At 42.1% G+C, this 18,327-nt stretch overlaps 2 protein-coding genes across 2 annotated transcripts; both read right to left on the reverse strand.

The window, feature by feature from the left end:
* Positions 1 to 1,187: 1,187 nt before the first annotated feature.
* LOC136179469 (interferon-induced protein with tetratricopeptide repeats 1-like) lies at positions 1,188 to 8,592 on the reverse strand. The gene is made up of 2 exons (XM_065956301.1): positions 8,534 to 8,592; positions 1,188 to 2,487 (listed from the first exon to the last, which is right to left on the reverse strand). The coding sequence occupies exons 1-2, from the start codon at positions 8,590 to 8,592 to the stop codon at positions 1,188 to 1,190; spliced, it is 1,359 nt and encodes a 452-aa protein (XP_065812373.1).
* A 2,998-nt stretch (positions 8,593 to 11,590) lies between these two features.
* On the reverse strand, positions 11,591 to 17,576 carry LOC136179470 (interferon-induced protein with tetratricopeptide repeats 1-like). The gene is made up of 2 exons (XM_065956302.1): positions 17,494 to 17,576; positions 11,591 to 14,733 (listed from the first exon to the last, which is right to left on the reverse strand). Exons 1-2 carry the CDS (start codon positions 17,574 to 17,576, stop codon positions 13,347 to 13,349), a joined length of 1,470 nt encoding a protein of 489 aa, XP_065812374.1. The 3' UTR covers positions 11,591 to 13,346.
* Positions 17,577 to 18,327: the final 751 nt, after the last annotated feature.

Here is an 18,327-nt window from a genome sequence, read left to right on the forward strand (position 1 = left end):
TTAGGGAAATGTATTAATGTGACCAACTAATGCTTCTATTTTCTTTGTTTCAGGGAGCCTGGCAGATTTCCTCTGCTGCTCTTACTGTGTGGGTTTTGTTTGTTTTCTTCGGTGTTGATTTTTGTTTCGGTATTTTGTTTCTAGTCCGCCTGGCATTATGAGCCAGTATTTGAGGCAACAGATCTATGGGGTTGCCTCAGTAGGCTGACTAGTTTATTTTTTGTTTTTCGTCTTGTTTGTTTTAATTATCACCATTTCCCCAGCACAGCGTCAGGGCGGACCATCAGGGAGGGTCAAGGTAATTTTGGTTGCGAGGGCAGTTGCAGTGATATTGCATGCTTATACATAGTGTGATTATAGTTGAAGTTGCAGTGATATTGCATGCTCATACATAATGTGATTATAGTTGAAGTTGCAGTGATATTGCATGCTCATACATAGTGTGATTATAGTTGAAGTTGCAGTGATATTGCATGCTTATACATAGTGTGATTATAGTTGAAGTTGCAGTGATATTGCATGCTCATACATAGTGTGATTATAGCTGAAGTTGCAGTGATATTGCATGCTCATACATAGTGTGATTATAGTTGAAGTTGCAGTGATATTGCATGCTCATACATAGTGTGATTATAGTTGAAGTTGCAGTGATATTGCATGCTTATACATAGTGTGATTAAGTTGCAGTGATATTGTGTGACAAGGAGTCTTTTTACTCCCTTGCTGTAGAAGTGTGACACTGAATTCCTCCTCAGTAAAGCATCAAAATACTCAAAGCCATACTTCCGCCTGTAAGACATTGAAATATGCGCCAATTATCTTATGGTGACTCATGAATTTTATGTTAGTTAATTTAATAAACCTTGGCACCTTTTCTCTTTAAATGTGTTTCTGTGTTTCATTTTTAACTGGTCATTTATTTGACCCCTGTGAGGGGACCTTCCAAAGTCTGAGTACCCCCGCAGGTCGGCTGTTACAATAATAAAAATAAACCTTCCTTTAATTTAATTCAAACAGTTTTGAATGACAAGAAATTAGTTTTTAGTTAGTTTTTATCCTTATTTTTTGGACACCCTGGCAGAATTGGCCCCCTCCTGTTTTTCATTCTTCTCCAGGATTCTTTTAAATTAGTTGTTGTTTTCTTTTGCTTGGACAAAATTGTTCCCCCTAAATTTGCCTCCCTATCTTTACTGCCTTGGCTCTTGCAGGTTTCCGAAAAACTCTTCAATTTCTCTGCACATTATGCGTCTTTGTTTATTCCTCTCCAAGATTCTGATGCTGTTCTCACGGAAGGAAGATTTTTCTGGTATTGCTGCTGCCTTCATGTGATACTGTATCGACCTGTGGGAGTCATTTTGATGAAAGAATAAATGATGTGCATATCTGTTGTAAAGCATCTGTTTGTCTGAAGGTTCTGCAGGTTCATTTTCGAGCAGTTTCTGAAATATCTGCTCAGCTTTGGCCTTGCTGTGACGTGACATTGCATAGATAATTGCGAGGTCAATTTCCTTTTTGAGTGAAGAGTGAGGGTAAAGAGAGAGCAGCTCCTCGTGGAGAGCGATTGCTCTGTCCATCATGCTTTGTTCTGGATCAGGGTAATCTCTCCTTTTATAAACGATCCTCCATCTGTAGCAGAACGCAACTAATCTCTTCAGATAATGCACATCTGGATGTTCTTTCAGAACTTCCTCTGCCAAATCAACGGCCTCATCAACTGATATGTATTTTATGTAAAGGTTTAGTAAGGCCCACATGCCACTGCTACTGCAGCACAGAGTGCTCACATTTCCAGCCAACTCACGGACTTCATCTCGAATGTTTTCTCCTTCATCAGCACGTTGGTCAAGGTAGAGTGCAGCGAGGTACAAGTTCTCTGGATCCCGTTCCTTGGCTTGTCTCATTTTCTCCAAGAGGTCAGGGTCCAGCATTGGGTCACTGAAGTTTTGGGCGTTCTTTAACCATATGACATAGCTGGTGTTCCAATCCACCATGTCCGCCTGCATCCTGGCAGCTTTCTCGTAGTAATCAACAACCAGAATCATGTCCTCTCCGAAGAACATCAGGGTCCAGGCCTTTTCAGCGCAGATCTCTGGATGGAGGTCGTCCTGGGATGGAGATGGGTATTTTTCCATCAGGGCATCAACCTTTGACAGGTAAGCCTGACTCTCCTCTAGATCTCCCAGGTGGTGGTGCAGCCAGGCCAGGTTCCCGTAGTTCACCACTAACCAAGGACCCTCATCTGCGTCTCTCAGCTTGTTGAGGGTCTCTGCAGCCTTCTGGAACAAACTGTTAGCCTCTTCATTTAACCCCAGTTTATACTGAATGAACCCCCACAGGTTGTAAATGTGGCCCAGCCATCTATTTCCCTTCTCTGTGCTGAAGTCCTCCATTTTGTCTTTCAGAAGTAAAAGTTTCGGCCTGCTGCGGTCCAGGTCCCAGGTGAAGTGGCACTGCAGGGACTCCAGTGTGGTTTGACTCTGAGCAGCACTGATGGAGAATAAAAAACAAACATTTAAACACATCAGCAGCTATTTTTGATTCTTGTGTTCTTGTTTGTTATGTCTTGTCTCGCAATTTCTCCTCTACTCTTCTAAACCTGAGCTGTCAATCACTTTTATTACCCTATTATATAGTCAGATAATTAAGTAAACTTCTCAGATAAATAAAAAACCGACTAAATTATTTGGTGGACATCACTGCATGGGCTCAGGAACACCTCCAGGAGACATAGTCTGTGAACACAGCTCATCTCTGGATTCACAACGTTAGCTGAAACTCTACCATACAGAGAGCAAGCTGTATATAAACCAGATCCAGAAACATTGCTGGATTTCCTTGGGCCTGAGGTCATTTAAAATGGACTAAGTCGAAGTGGAACACTGTCCTGAGTTCTGACAATTCACAATTTGAAATCTTTTTAGAAAAAATGGACGCTGCATCCTCCGGGGCTAAAGAGGAGAGGGACCATCTGGCTTGTTATCAGCGCTCAGATAAAAAAAACAGCACCTGTGATGGTATAGGGGTGCATGGGTAAACTGCACATCTGTCAAGGCTCCATGAATGCTGAACCATACATAAAGGTTTTGGAGCAACATATGCTGCCAAATAGAAAACCTCTTTTCTGGGAAGGCCTTGTTTATTGCAGCAGCATAATGTCAAACCACATTCTGCACACTGACAACAGAATGGCTCACAAGTCAAAAACCTCATTTCCACCTAGCGGTCCGGTCAGTGGTCTGCACCTCCAAGGATATTTAAACATGGCACGTTTTCTGTTTGTCCTTTATTACTGCTGTCAGACGGAAAGTGGCGGTTCTTTTAACCAATCAACGGACTGCGATTTGTCTCGCTCCAACCTTTAGGGTTGGATTGGTACACTTTGCTCCTAATGTGGAGCTAATGTGTTTGGATTAAATCTTTTATTGGATTTAAACCGTTGGGACTCAGTTTGATGAATTATTATGATCAGGAGAGTTCAGTAAACCTTTAAACGGTTAAAAGACGTTGTTTGTTTGTCGGTGGTCTGACAGATGGGTAGATTGTGACTGCTGTGGTGGTCTGACCTGCACACACTGGGCCGTCTGAGTAACAGGGTCAAATATGCTGGTGGATGACCGTTTATGTTTTTATAATTACCCAAAAGTAACTGGCAATTGTCTGTTTTGTCTTATTTTGTAGTCTGCAGCCCCTTCTTCCTGTGTTTTCTTCTTCTTTGGTTAGTATTATGTATCCGTTTTTCCGCCTCCCCTCTGCCCCTTTGTACGATTCCCTGTGGGAGAGTTGGGTGTCCATTGTTTTGCCTAAGTTAGAGAAACAATTAGATAAATCATCATAGAATAAATTGTTATTCCAACGATCAGAGGGAATTAGAAAAATCTATAGCTAACCTTGATGTTTTACTGTCGACTTCCCAAACACCTGACTTGTACAAAGAAAGGCTAGGACTCCATACAGAGCTTGACCTTCTTCTCACTACAGAAGCTGAATGTCTCCTCCTCCGCTCTCGTGGGTCTATGTACGAACATGCTGACAAGGCGGGTCGCCTTCTGGCCCACCAACTAAAGGCCAGATTGGCTTCCAACCAGATCACCCAGACACGAGACGAGTCAGGCTGTCTAACCTCTGACCCAGATAAGATAAACGACTTAATTAGGTCATTTTATTCTAAACTGTATACCTCCAAGTCCCCTAACGATGAAAGTCTATTATGTAATTCCTTTGATAAATTAATGTTACCGAAAGTTTTGCCTAATGACAGTCAGACACACTTCCTGAAATCAAAGAGGCCATTTGCTCAATGCCCATTGGCAATTCAACGGGCCCAGACGGGTATCCTGTAGAGTTTTTCAAACGGTTTTCTGACCTGCTTGCTCCACTCCTACTTGAAATGTTTAACCAATCATGCCACCTTGCCACCCACACTCATGCAAGCTTCTATATCTCTCATTCACAAGAAAGACAAGGACACAGCAAGCTGTGCATCCTATCGCCCAATTTCACTCCTTTCTGTTGACGTTAAAATTCTAGCTAAGGTCCTAGCCCGTCGCCTGGAGTCTATTATGCCCACAGTAATCTCAGAAGATCAGACAGGATTCATAAAGGGGAGGCACTCTTTTTCTAATGTCAGAAGGCTTCTCGGTATCATTCACACCCCGTCCTCTTCTACGGAACCTGAAGCTGTAATATCTCTCGAAGCAGAGAAGGCCTTTAACAGGGTGGAGTGGGCTTATCTCTTTTTCACTTTGCAACAGTTCGGTTTTAGTGCCAGCTTCATCTCCTGGATTAAGCTACTCTGCTCCTCCCCCTACGCATCTGTGTGTACAAACACACAGTGTTCAGAACCATTTCCTCTTTTTCGCAGCACTAGGCAAGGCTGTCCGCTCTCCTCACTGTTGTTCGCATTGAGCCGTTATCAGTTTTAAAGTTGGTCTGAGGGTTCAAAGGGATCAAAAGGGGGGGGGGGGGGGGATATAATTATAAGGAATATATCCTTTATTAAATCTATAAACAACATTATTTCTTCTTTTATTTGCGAGAACAGGTAAAACTTTACTCCAGAGGAGCAGGTCAGTGGGAGGGCTTGGGCTACCCAATTTTATCAGCTACTATTTGGCAGCCAATGTTCACAAAATTATACTTTGGTTTATCTCACCCCAGTGCAGCTGGTGCTGATTAGAGGCTGACTCCTGCTCTCCTTCCCTCCCTAAAGCAACGCCCATCTGTAATAATCATCTTTTTATACCAGCTAGGATTGGAATGGCCTGCGCTGTCTGGGTGACTTATACGTTAATGATGTTTTTGCCAGTTTCGAACAATTACGTTCTGCATTCAATTTAAATAGCTCCGACCTTTTTCGGTATTTTCAGCTCCGTAATTTTGCTAGGACCCACTCACCGGCATTCCCTCAAGTCCCAAACCCCAGTGGCATTGATCTGGCACTCAAGGCAAGAGTCTTGCCCAAAAGTCAGGTTTCCTACCTTTATGACCTCCTGTTCACAACTAACGAGTCCGCGGTAAATAAGATCAAGGCTGATTGGGAAAACGAACTACAAATCAACCTTTCTAAGGATTTCTGGAAAAAGGAATAATAAATTAGTTAATTATTGGCAATCCTTCTTTAAACCCATCTCCGACATTTTAGGTCTAAACATCAATCCATCCCTGCATATAGCTATTTTCGGGAGGTCTCCTGACGACCTTGTCACCTCGACCACTCAGGACAATGTTATTGCTTTTGCCTCTTTGATTGCCCGCAGGAAGATCCTTCTCTCATGGAAATCTTCACAACCCCCCTCCTTCAGATATGGGCATGGTGCAATCTGAACAGCGATATTTCAGCAACTGTCACAGTTTTATTTTAACACATCAGCAAAATCCATTTTCCATTACACAATCCACCTCTTCACTGCAGCCCCTGACACCATCAGCCACAGTATTCTACAATTCTAAAATTCTACAATTCACTTAACAGACGCTTTTATCCAAAGCGACGTACATCAGAGAGTAAGTACAACATAAGCAAGGATCTAGAAAAAAGGGAACAATGTCAGTAAGAGCAAACAATCAGCTTTGAGTCTGATTGGACACACAGGTGCTGACAGGAAGTGACCAGAGGCAAAGCACAACATTGACGGCAGTTCTTGGGAGCTCTAATCAGTATAGAAACCATCTTATAAGTCATCGTTATCAAACAAAAACAATCGTCACAACCGTCATCATCAATGATATCGAAACCATCATCATTAAGTTAGTAGGTATTCATGAAAGAGCTGGGTCTTTAGCTTTTTCTTAAAGGTGCAGAGGGACTCTGCAGATCAAATGGAGTTTGGAAGTTTATTCCACCACCGGGGGGCGACAGAGGAGAAGAGTCTAGTCAGAGACTTAGGACCCTGTTGTGAAGGTTGGATCAGACGCCTTTTATTGGCAGAGCGTAGTGGGCGGGAGGGAGCGTAGACCTGGATGAGAGAGTTAAAGTAAGGAGGAGACGTTTTTGTGGCTGTTTTGTAAGCGAGCAGCAGAGTTTTAAATTTGATGCGAGCAGTAACTGGGAGCCAGTGTAAGGAGATGAACAGCGGAGTGACATGTGCTCTTTTGGGAAGGTTGAAGACCAGTCGTGCTGCTGCATTTTGTATCATTTGCAGAGGTTTGATAGTGCATGTAGGAAGACCTGCCAGTAGAGAGTTGCAATAATCGATGCGTGATATCACAAGAACCTGTACCAGGAGCTGTGTAGCGTGTTCTGACAGGTAAGGTCTGATCTTCCTGATGTTGTACAGGGCAAATCGACATGACCGGGCAATCGAAGCTACATGAACCTTAAAAGTTAGCTGGTCATCGATCATGAAACCCAGGTTCCGGGCAGACTTTGTGGGCATGAGTTTGGTTGTTCCAAGCTGGATATTGATCTGTGGTTGCATAGAGGGACTGGCTGGGATGATAAGGAGCTCAGTCTCTGAAAGATTGAGTTGAAGGTGCTGTTCATTCATCCATTTAGAGATATCAGCAAGGCATGATGAGATTCTTGCAGAGACTGTAACATCGTCTGGTGGGAATGACAGGAAGAGCTGGGTATCGTCAGCATAGCAGTGGTATGAGAAGCCATGAGAGCGGATTATTGAACCAATTGAGCTTGTGTATATGGAGAAGAGAAGGGGACCAAGCACTGACCCTTGAGGTACCCCTGTGGATAAGCTGTGCGCTTTGGACACTTCTCCCTTCCACGACACTCTATAGCAGGGGTGTCCAAAGTGCGGCCCGAGGGCCATTTGACCCGTGACTTCAAATGAAGAATCAGAAGATTTTATTGATTAAGATTGGCACGTTATCTTATTTTTCATGTTAACAAGTGCTGAACAATATTCCTAAAACAGAAAATGTTCAGTAACATGTATGTTGTTGTTTTAAATCTACAGATTTGACTATTTTCCACATTTTTTTGTAAACTATGAAAAAAAAACATATGCAAAGTTTTTGCAAACAAGCGGACTGTTGTTTAACCATTTAATGACCTGAGCTAAATGAACCATGTTACAGGCTCTGAGAAAAAAACTAATAAAGTAGAACGAAGAAATCAAAATATTTGATTCCCTTTTATGAAAGGGTTTCTTTTGATTCTGATCTACAAAGCCTTACTATTTTTTCAACTATATTTAAAAGGGTAAGAAAAAAACCTGTGGCCCGCGAGCGTTTCTAACACGACAATTTTGGCCTGCAAGAAAAAAAGTTTGGACACCCCTGCTCTATAGGATCGCCCAGAGAGGTAGGACACGAACCAGCAGAGGGCAGATCCTGAGATGCCAAGTTCAGAGAGCGTGGATAGGAGGATTTGATGGTTGACTGTGTCAAAGGCAGCAGACAGGTCTAGCAGTAATAGAACTGAGGACTGACGATTCTGTTACTGACAGTAGTGCAGTTTCAGTAGAGTGGCCCCGCTTAAAGCGTGACTGATTTGGGTCAAAAAGATCGTTTCTGGACAGGAACTCAGAGACTTGCTTAAAGACTGTGCGCTCAAGTATTTTTGACAGAAAGGGCAGAAGAGAAACCGGTCTGTAGTTTTCAACCTGGGCTGGGTTTAGTGTGGGTTTTTTGAGCAGAGGGGTGAACTGACCTTGCTTGAATGCGGTGCTTCTATCCAGCATAGAACACTCACTCAACTTCACTGGCACTGCTCTTTCCTGGTTAAAATCCTACCTCACCGACAGACAACAGTTTATCAAAATCCATCTTTAACTTGTTTTTATTAATATTAGCTTAAAGTGATACACTTGATACCCTTCTGTTTCTAAAAATGATCATCCAAAGTCCTTAATAAACTCCAATACATCCAGAACTGTGCTGCACCCCGTCTCACCCACACCCGATCCAGTGAACCCCTCACCCCTGTCCTATATATCTCCACTGGGTCCCTGTCTCGTACCGTATCCGATTCAAAATCCTGCTCCTTACACATAAAGCCCTTAACCACCAGGTCCCCTCCTATCTCACAGTTCACCCTCACACTCCTGCACGCAGCCTCCATTCTTTAAAAGCCAACCTCCTGTCTCCCCCACTTGGAACCAAGCGACGAACCCGGGGGGACAGAGCCTTCTCCATAGCTGCCCCCTCCCTCTGGAAACTCACTCCCTACACACATTCAACACTGCACTGACCCTTCTACATTCAAATCACTAATCAAAATTCACCTCTCCAAATAATCTTTTAATCTATGATTGTGATGTGTGTTCTGTATATCTGTCGCTGCACCTTTATGTTGTTTTATTTATGATTTGTGTGTAATGTTGCAGTGTCTGTTAGTCTGTCCTTACTGTTCTGATCCTTCTGTCTTTTTAACAAATGTACAGTGTCTTGAAATTGAAACTTATAAATAAAATGTATTATTATTATTTTACCCCAGACAAACAAAAAGTCACAAAAGCAACAAAGTGAGAAAAGTAAATTTATGAAACACTAAAATAATGAAGCTAAAGGGGAAGAAAAAGACTAAAAGGAAAGGGTTTGGAATTAATAAATTAAAAACATGTAAACATTCGTATGCAAGTCAGATACTCACCTCATCTTTCTACTGTTTCTTCCTCTCAGTCGTTTTCTGAAGATGACTTAGTCGAGCAGATGTTTCCTCTTGATGGTGCTCTCTGGTTACAGTCGCTCCAGCTTCAGCTCTCTAGTCTGGATGACGTGATGTGCAGCAGCAGCTTTAATTGTCTGTGATAGAGGCGTGACACTTTCCTTATCAGCAGGATGTTATGTGACTTTCCTTTCCTTTCTTAAGAATTAAAACTTAAAGTCTCAATATGTTGTCAGTTTTGGTGCACTTTGGCGCCATCAGGAGGTCTCTGAGTGCAACTGCAGTGTCATAAAAACGGTCACGCCTCCCCCTCTGACACCATGTGCATTTGTTGACAAACAAAGGGTGAGGAAGCCGGCAGAGACGCTGTGAGAAGATGAGGAACCACGCAGACTCAAAAGGTACAGTAATATTACCAGATTTTGATGGAGCCTGAGTGTCTGCAGCCCGTTGTCTAGTTTGTTTATTCAACTGTTACCATGACAACTATAGGTCGTGGATAAATGGCTACATAGATCGGTTTGTAAGGTTACAAACTTTTTGGAGACAAAAGTAAAGCTGCTAAACGTAAGACAATGATGACGTCACCGGTAATGATGCAGCTCGGAGTGACTATGGGGTTTCCTATTGCGCGAGACGCTAGCTTAACATTCAGTACATTAGCCGTTAACATTCACGACTAATGAATAACTTTATGAATATTATTCAAAACTCCACAGAACTGATACGGGATGAATCGAATATGATCAGTAACTGAAAACCACAGTTTGATTACATCTAAACAACTAAAAAAATACTATAAAATGTGTTTATCGACGGAGTGTGAATCATCATTAACTTACCTCCGACCAAGCTGTCAACGGCTCTGACCACATTCCTGACGTCATCACTCACACTGTGGTAATTCTAGAGTCTCTTGGGGATTATTCCTCTTCATTTTACTTTGTTGACTTTCAGAAACAAATTTTGGTTTTCAAAGCAATAATGTATGTGACACTTAGCAGGGCAACAACAGTGAGTGCTGTCAGATGGGGCCCCCTTAGGGAGGTTTCCTACTGTCATTTTGGGGCACTGCTTTGGTTTACATTTGTGAGCCCTGAGGGGCCCCTACTGGTCTGGGGCCCCAAGCAGTTGGGGCACACACACACAGACTCCAAAATAAACAGGCAGGAGAATAATGTAAAACTCAAAAGAAGATATAAAATGAAAAACAAGTGTTTTGGGGAAAGTCTTATGCTGTCAATATCAACCTGTTACACTGACAGAGTATGAGGTTTTTGTTTTTCAACATCGGTTTTCCTTTTATTCCAGGATTCAGCCCAAAACTTCAATTCACCATCAATGATGAGCCGGAGCCCGGAGTGGGACGGAGTCAGTACAGGAATGCAGCATATAGACAATGTGTGTTATGGAAAATCAACAGGAGAGATACAACAAGTCACAATATACATGGGTAACATTTTACAATAAGGTACACACATTTTGCATACTTACTGGGAGACGAATGGGAAACTAACCACTAGATATAATCCAGAGTGCATATGTGAAAAGGGCTCTAGGTAACCATTAGTTAACAGGTAGATTTATGTGGTTTATCCAGCTTTCATTATCCGTTAAATAATAATTCACTACTCTACAACATGTGATGAAGAAGTACTCAATATCTACCCAGTACTGAGTGGTTTTCTAATGGTTACTTGAAACTTTAATCACGTTATTTTTGCATTCCAGCATGAGCATACAAAATAAAGTTTGGGTTTGGTTCTACATTACACAAATTTTCTACCAACATAACTTGAACTGCTCTTCTGCTGTTGCTCGTTTGGAGCGACAAGTGGTTCATCCATGCCATGATTGATGGTTAGTCTTTCACTGTGCCAAGACACACATGATCAGAACATGTGCTGCTGTGAAATGTTCTTATTCTTCCTGACACAATAAGTGTATAAAAGGCTCAGACAGTAGGTGGCCTTCCTGTTAATTGCTCACGCTCCTCCTGCATGTTGATGATGTAAGCATCTCAAGCTTTTTGCTTCTGCCTTTTCCTTTTCAGTCGCTACATAACACATGACTGTTGACTCTGTTTGAACTGTCTGTATTGTTTAAAAATGATTGTATATGTATAATGGCTGAATAAAATACTCACACATACATGATCAGTTTGCCAGCGTGCGTGTGTTCGGAGAGGAGAGCGGCAGATTATAAATTCACCGTACTCTGCAACATGATGATGAATCAGTTTATGGACGCCATCTTGTAATACTCTTAGTTCACCAGCAGATGCCGCCTGTGCTAGTTGTAAACCCAGGCAGTAAAGTGTATGTGAAGTTGTTAATCTGTCTAAAGAGCTAATTTCTTTCATTTATGTTCATTGAACTCGAATATTTCTGCCAAATAACTTACTCTAATAATTGTCAGACGCTTATGATCTGACGAGGCTTAAATTTCTAGCTCCGTCCTCCCGATAGTTTAGAACTGAAGAAGGTGAAACCACTGAAACAAAAAACTTCAAGACGATTTCTTGGTGTGCACACTGTTCATTTATTGGTATAAAGCTTAAACACAGCTTGAGCAAACAGGAGCATCTTAATATATAATTTTCAGGTAACAGAAAATACATTTTCACATGAACAATGAGGACTTTAAATTTCTGAAGCGAAGCACATTCATATAAAATCCATTAATTCTAAAATCTGAAAATACAGCATTGAAAAAACACAACAGAAGCAAAATACATGATAATCACAATTCACACATTTCTTCATTAAATATTCACCATGACGACCGTGTTTTACAAAGGACGTCACACCTACCAGGAGCTAGGGTGTAAGATTTAAAGGTCACATAGTCTCCTCCTCTTCAACCAGTTAAAAAAATTCTCAGAACTTCCAAAAACATGTGTGAAGTTTCTTGTTCTAAATCCACTCTGATCCTGTATTTGATCATGCCTATAAACCCCTCTATTTCAGCCCTGCTCAGAACAGGCTGTTTCTGTGTCTGTACCTTTAAATATGTAAATGAGCTGTGTCTGACCACGCCCTGTCTCTGGAAGGGCTTGGGTGTACTTGGTCTTTCTCGCTCCATGTCCTATTGTTTACGGTAAGAAGGCAGACTCAGAGGGCAGAACAAACACCTAGCTGTGGGAGTGTCACCCACCTGGGGGAGGGGCTACTGCCCTTTGTGATGTCATGAAGGGAACTCCGTCCTGAATTAGTAAGACATTCCCAACTCTCTCGCTCTCTCTCTCTCCCCTGTTTCTAACTCTATTTACTGTCCTATCTCTAAATAAACGCATAAAAGCCCAAAAATAAAAATAATTAAGAAAATATATATATATATTTTTTTTAACCAGGAAAAAGTCTCATTGAGATTAAAAATCTCTTTTACAAGAGCATCCTGGCCAAGACAGGCAGCAGCACAATTACAGGGTTTCAGACATAAAACACTTAACAACAATGGACATAAATACAGGAATCACAAAAAGAACCAGTTCACCAGAATCTGTCATAAGTCATGAGCAACAAAGCGATCAAAAAGGACAATACGAGTTAGCTAAAAAATCTACAGTTAGATATTTCTGCCTCCAGATCATTAAGACCACCTTTAAAAACATTCAAGGAAACCAGCTCCCGAAGACTTAGAGTATCTTGCAACCGATTCCAAGAAGAGGGAGCAGCATACTTGAACGCCCTTTTTCCTAATTCCGTACGGGCTTTAGGGATGGTAAGAAGGTGAAGATGGTAACTTCCATTACTTTATATGTAGCTCTGTAGGTAGGATGGAAGCAGATCGAGAATACCCTTATAAATAAAAATGCCAGTGATTTAGTCTACGTGCAGACAAGGCAGTCCAACCAACCCGAGCATACAAGGAGCAGTGGTGAGTAAGGGCTTTTAGATTGGTGATAAACCTCAGTGCCCCATGGTAGACAGTATCCAACGCATGTAGGCTTTGCCAGGATGCGTGCACGTAAAGAGCATCGCCATAGTTTAGCACTGACATAAAAGTGGCAGCAACAAGTGTTTTTTTGGCCTTAAATGAAAAGCAAGACTTAATTCTAAAATAAAATCCTAATTTTAACTTGAGTTTTTTTTAACCTATTGTTAAATGTGAGACTTAAAAGAGAAAATAATAAAAGTAAACCTTCCTTTAATTTATTTCAAATAGTTTTGTATGGCAAGACATTTGTTTTTAGTTAGTTTTTATCCTTATTTTTTGGACGCCCTGGCAGAATTGGCCCCCTCCTGTTTTTCATTCTTCTCCAGGATTCTGTTGCTCTTTATTACCACGTGTGAAAGCAAAACGCCTTTGTAGAATTATTATTTTTTTTTTTTGCTTGGACAAAATTGTCCCCCCTAAATTTGCCTCCCCATCTGGACTTCCTTGGCTCTTGCAGATTTCTGAGAAACTCCTCTATTTCTCTGCACATTATGCCTCTGTCTTTAGTCTCCTCCAGGATTCTGATGCTGTTCTCACGGCTGAAGGATATTTCTGGTATTGCTGCTGCCTTCATGTGATACTGTGTCGATCTGTGGGAGTCATTTAGATTAAAGTATAAATGATTTGCATATTTGTTGTATAGCATCTGTTTGTCTTCAGGTTCTGCAGGTTCATTTTTGAGCAGTTTCTGAAATATCTGCTCAGCTTTGGCCTTGCTGTGATGTGACTTTGCATAGATAGTTGCGAGGTCTGTTTCGTTTCTGAGTGAAGAGTGAGGGTAAAGAGAGAGCAGCTCCTCGTGGAGAGTGATTGCTCTGTCCATCATGCTTTGTTCTGGGGAACTACTGCTTTTATAAATGATCCTCCATCTGTAGCAGAGCGCAACTAATTTCTTCAGATAACACACATCTGGATGTTCTTTCAGAACTTTCTCTGCCAAATCAACGGCCTCATCAACTGATATGTATTTTATGTAAAGGTTTAGTAAGGCCCACATGCCACTGCCACTGCAGCACAGAGTGCTCACATTTCCAGCCAACTCACGGACTTCATCTCGAATGTTTTCTCCTTCATCAGCACGTTGGTCAAGGTAGAGCGCAGCGAGGTACAAGTTCTCTGGATCCCGTTCCTTGGCTTGTCTCATTTTCTCCAAGAGGTCAGGGTCCAGCCTTGGGTCACTGAAGTTTTGGGCGTTCTTTAACCATATGACATAGCTGGTGTTCCAATCCACCATGTCCGGCTGCATCCTGGCAGCTTTCTCGTAGTAATCAACAACCAGCTTCTTATCCTCTCCGAAGAACGTCAGGGTCCAGGCCTTTTCAGCGCAGATCTCTGGATGGAGGTCGTCCTGTGATGGAGATGGGTATTTTTCCATCAGGGCATCAACCTTTGACAGGTAAGCCTGACTCTCTGCTTGATCTCCCAGGTGGTGGTGCAGCCAGGCCAGGTTCCCGTAGTTCACCACTAACCAAGCACCCTCATCTGCATCTCTCAGCTTGTTGAGGGTCTCTGCAGCTTTATGGAACAAACTGTTAGCCTCTTCATTTAACCCCATCTTATACTGAATGAACCCCCACAGGTTGTAAATGTGGCCCAGCCATCTATTTCCCTCCTCTGTGCTGAAGTCCTCCATCTTGTCTGTGAGACGTAAAAGTTTCGGCCTGCTGCGGTCCAGGTCCCAGGTGAAATGGCACTGCAGGGACTCCAGTGTGGTTTGACTCTGAGCAGCACTGATGGAGAATACAAAAACAAACATTTAAACACATCAGCAGCTAGTTTTTTGCTTTGAAGTGTGCTATGTTTGGATGTTTACTGTTCATCTCCCATGAAGAAAATAAGATGTTTTAAAGGAGCAATATGTAACTCAGACACCTAGTATTTAAATGAGTACTGCAGTTAAAATTCTAAACATTGTATGGTCACAAATTAGACGACACTTTGGGTGGCTTTCCCTCCCTAAAGCAACGCCCATACGTAATAATCACCTTTTTATACCAGCTAGGATTGACCCACGATTTACATCTTTGGAGAGGAATGGCCTGCGCTGTCTGGGTGACTTATACATTAATGATGTTTTTGCCAGTTTCGAACAATTACGTTCTGCATTCAATTTAAATAGCTCCGACTTTTTTTTTTATATTTTCAGCTCCGTGATGTTGCTAGGACCCACTCACCGGCATTCCCTCAAGTTCCAAACTCCAGTGGCATTGATCTGGCACTCAAGGCAAGAGTCTTGCCCAAAGGTCAGGTTTCCTACCTTTATGACCTCCTGTTCACAACTAACGAGTCTGCGGTAAATAAGATCAAGGCTGATTGGGAAATCGAATTACAAACCAACCTTTCTGAGGATTTCTGGAAAAATCTCTTGGGTCTGTTAATTCATCTAACACTAACACCTCCAGTCTGGTTAAGAAGGCTCTTCAACGCCTCTTTTTCCTGAGGACACTGAAGAGACACCACCAGTCTTCAGCTGTACCGATGAACTTCTACCGCTGTGTGATCGAGAGCATCCTGACCAGCAGTGTCACAGTCTGGTACGGAAACTGCTCTGTCACAGACCGTAAGGCGCTACAGCGGGTGGTAAAAACCGCCCAGCGTATCACAAGGTGTCCACTTCCTGTCATTGAGGACGTCCAAAAAAAACGCTGTCCGCGGCGACCTCACAGCATCCTTAAAGACTCCTCCCACCCTGCCCACAGACTGTTTACCCTCCTGCCCTCCGGTAGGCGCTTCAGAAGCCTCCGGACCAGAACCAGCAGACTGATCATTTAGTCTATGGCGCTGCGCGAGTTGCGACTAGCAGTAGTGGTCTGTCTTTATTCGTCTGTTTTCTAATGTCGTCAGTGTATAATCGACCAGAAACAACCTGATTTATAGCTCACTGCTCGTCCCGGACCAGATATGATCACTGGCAAATTTCTTAAAGTATGTGCAGATCAGTTATGTGATGTTTTTACAGATCTTTTCAACTTGTCATTTACTGTGCACAAGGTCCCCAAGCTGTGGAAGGATTCTATTGTTGTACCTGTGGCTAAGAACAAATCTCCCAAAGAGCTAAATGACCTGAGGGATGTGGCTCTGACTTCAGTAGTAATGTAGACTTTTGAACAATTGGTCAAAAGAGTTCTGACCAATCATGTTCAGGGCCTGCTTGACCCGATGCACTTTGCATATCAGTCAAACAGAGGTGTGGCTGATGCCACTATTACTCTATTTAACTATTCATATAAACATCTCGAGGGTATAAAAACACATGCAAGGCTTTTATTTGTAGATTTCTCCTCAGCTTTTAATACAATCCAACCCCACATTTTAGAAAAGAAACTGCTGTCCCATTTTAACCTTGATGCTGGGTTGGTGAAATGGATCTTGAACTTTTTAACTTGCAGGCCTCAGGCAGTCAGGGCAAATGGTGCCCTATCCGAGAAGTGGCTGTCATCCACAGGCTCACCACAGGGGTGTGTCCTGTCCCCTTTATTGTATATTTTATATACAAATGACTGTAGGAGCACCTATGACAACAGGCATCTCCTGAAGTTTGCAGACGATACTGTTCTAATCAGTCTGCTCCAGGATGGAGACGTCGATCACGGGCCTGTTGTGAAGGACTTTGTGGAGTGGTGCGACCGCCACTTCTTAAAGATCAATGTCAAAAAAACAAAAGAGATGGTCATTGATTTTCGGAAAATCTCCCACTCAACCTTCCCGCCTATGATCAAAGGTACACCTGTGGAGAATGTTGAGTGTTACAAGTACCTGGGCACTGTGATTGACAAGAACACAGATGCAATCTGCAAAAAGGGCTTTCAGAGACTCTACTTTCTGCGCAGAATGAACACTTTTAATGTGGACAAGACACTGATGGTTTTATTCTACCGCTCTTTTATAGAGTCAATTTTAACCTTTTGTTTTATCTCATGGTATGGTAACCTTTCTGTTCAGAACAAAAATCGTCTTTCCAATATTGTCAATACAGCCAGTAAAATAATCAGCAAAGCTCAGCAGCTTTCATTGTCAGAAATCTGGAACAGATAAGTTGTTAGAAAAGCAAAGTCTATCTTGTCCAGCTCTGACCATCCTCTCTTAGAGGAATTTGTTCTTCTCCCCTCAGGTCGGAGGTACAGGCTGCCCAGGGCTAAGGCAAACAGATCTAAATTTTCATATGTTCCTCTTGCAATTAATGCTCTTAATCTTCTTTAAATCCTTGACTGCACTTTCAAGCAGAGCAAGCACATGTATTTATTTATACCATTTGAGTGAAACTTCTCAACGAACAGTGAGTTTTTATATTTTATATTTCTTGGTTGTATTTCATCACGTTGTGTTGCTCAACTTATGTCTGTTTATCTGTCGTGTTTTTGTGTCCACTGTTGCAAATCAAATTTCCCTTCCAGGGACAATAAAGATCTGAACTGAACTGAAGAACAGCTTTTTCCCCAGAGCTGTCTCTCTACTGAACTCTGCCCCCCAAACTCTGAACTTTATCTCACCTTCCGAACTCCGCCCCCTTTCCCCTGCACATCACCTCACACCCATCGTCCCCCCACCACTCCTCCTGGTCATACACACACATCTCTCATCCACCTGTATTATTATATAGTATGTTCATATCACCTCAATAAGTTATCGACCTGTACAATATGTCCATATTCTGTATATTATCTGTAATCTAGTATAGCATGCTCACTGCACCTTAATCTGTATATTATAATCCTAAAAATATCCTTATATTTATAGTATTTATTTATATTCATAGCATCCCATTAATCCAGCCATATATACCCAATAATTCACTTTTTCTGTAAATTTTGTAATTACTGTACATAACACAGATTCTTGCACTTTCTGCTTGTTGCACTTCTGGTGAGATGCCAAACCTCATTTCGTTACTCTATACTTGTATATGTGTAATGACAATAAAGTTGAATCTCATCTCATCATCTCATCTTCTAGCTGTGCTAGGCTGTCTCTCATCCAGTTTAAAGTGCTCCACAGACTTCATTACAGCAAATATAAACTCTCCAGAATATTTCCAGATACAATCGATGAAACTTGTGGTAGATGCTCCCAGGCTCCTTGCAACCTGACTCACATGTTTTGGTCCTGTTCTAAATTAGTTAATTATTGGCAATCCTTCTTTAAGCCCATCTCCGACATTTTAGGTCTAAACATCAATCCATCCCTGCATATAGCTATTTTCGGGAGGTCTCCTGACAATCTTGTCACCTCGACCACTCAGGACAATGTTATTGCTTTTGCCTCTTTGATTGCCCGCAGGAAGATCCTTCTCTCATGGAAATCTTCACAACCCCCCTCCTTCAAAG

The sequence above is a fragment of the Labrus bergylta genome, chromosome 6 (assembly GCF_963930695.1).
Source record: "Labrus bergylta chromosome 6, fLabBer1.1, whole genome shotgun sequence".
NCBI classification, from domain to species: Eukaryota; Metazoa; Chordata; class Actinopteri; order Labriformes; family Labridae; genus Labrus; species Labrus bergylta.

Coding starts and splice junctions, on each gene's coding strand:
- LOC136179469 (XM_065956301.1), bottom strand. CDS start 8,592: ATGGAGAAGGCTCTGTCCCCCCGGGTTCGTCGCTTGGTTCCAAGTGGG. Junction 2,488..8,533: donor CCAAGTGGGGGAGACAGGAG/GTTGGCTTTTAA, acceptor ATTCTCCATCAG/TGCTGCTCAGAGTCAAACCA.
- LOC136179470 (XM_065956302.1), bottom strand. CDS start 17,576: ATGTGTGTGTATGACCAGGAGGAGTGGTGGGGGGACGATGGGTGTGAG. Junction 14,734..17,493: donor AAGGGGGCGGAGTTCGGAAG/GTGAGATAAAGT, acceptor ATTCTCCATCAG/TGCTGCTCAGAGTCAAACCA.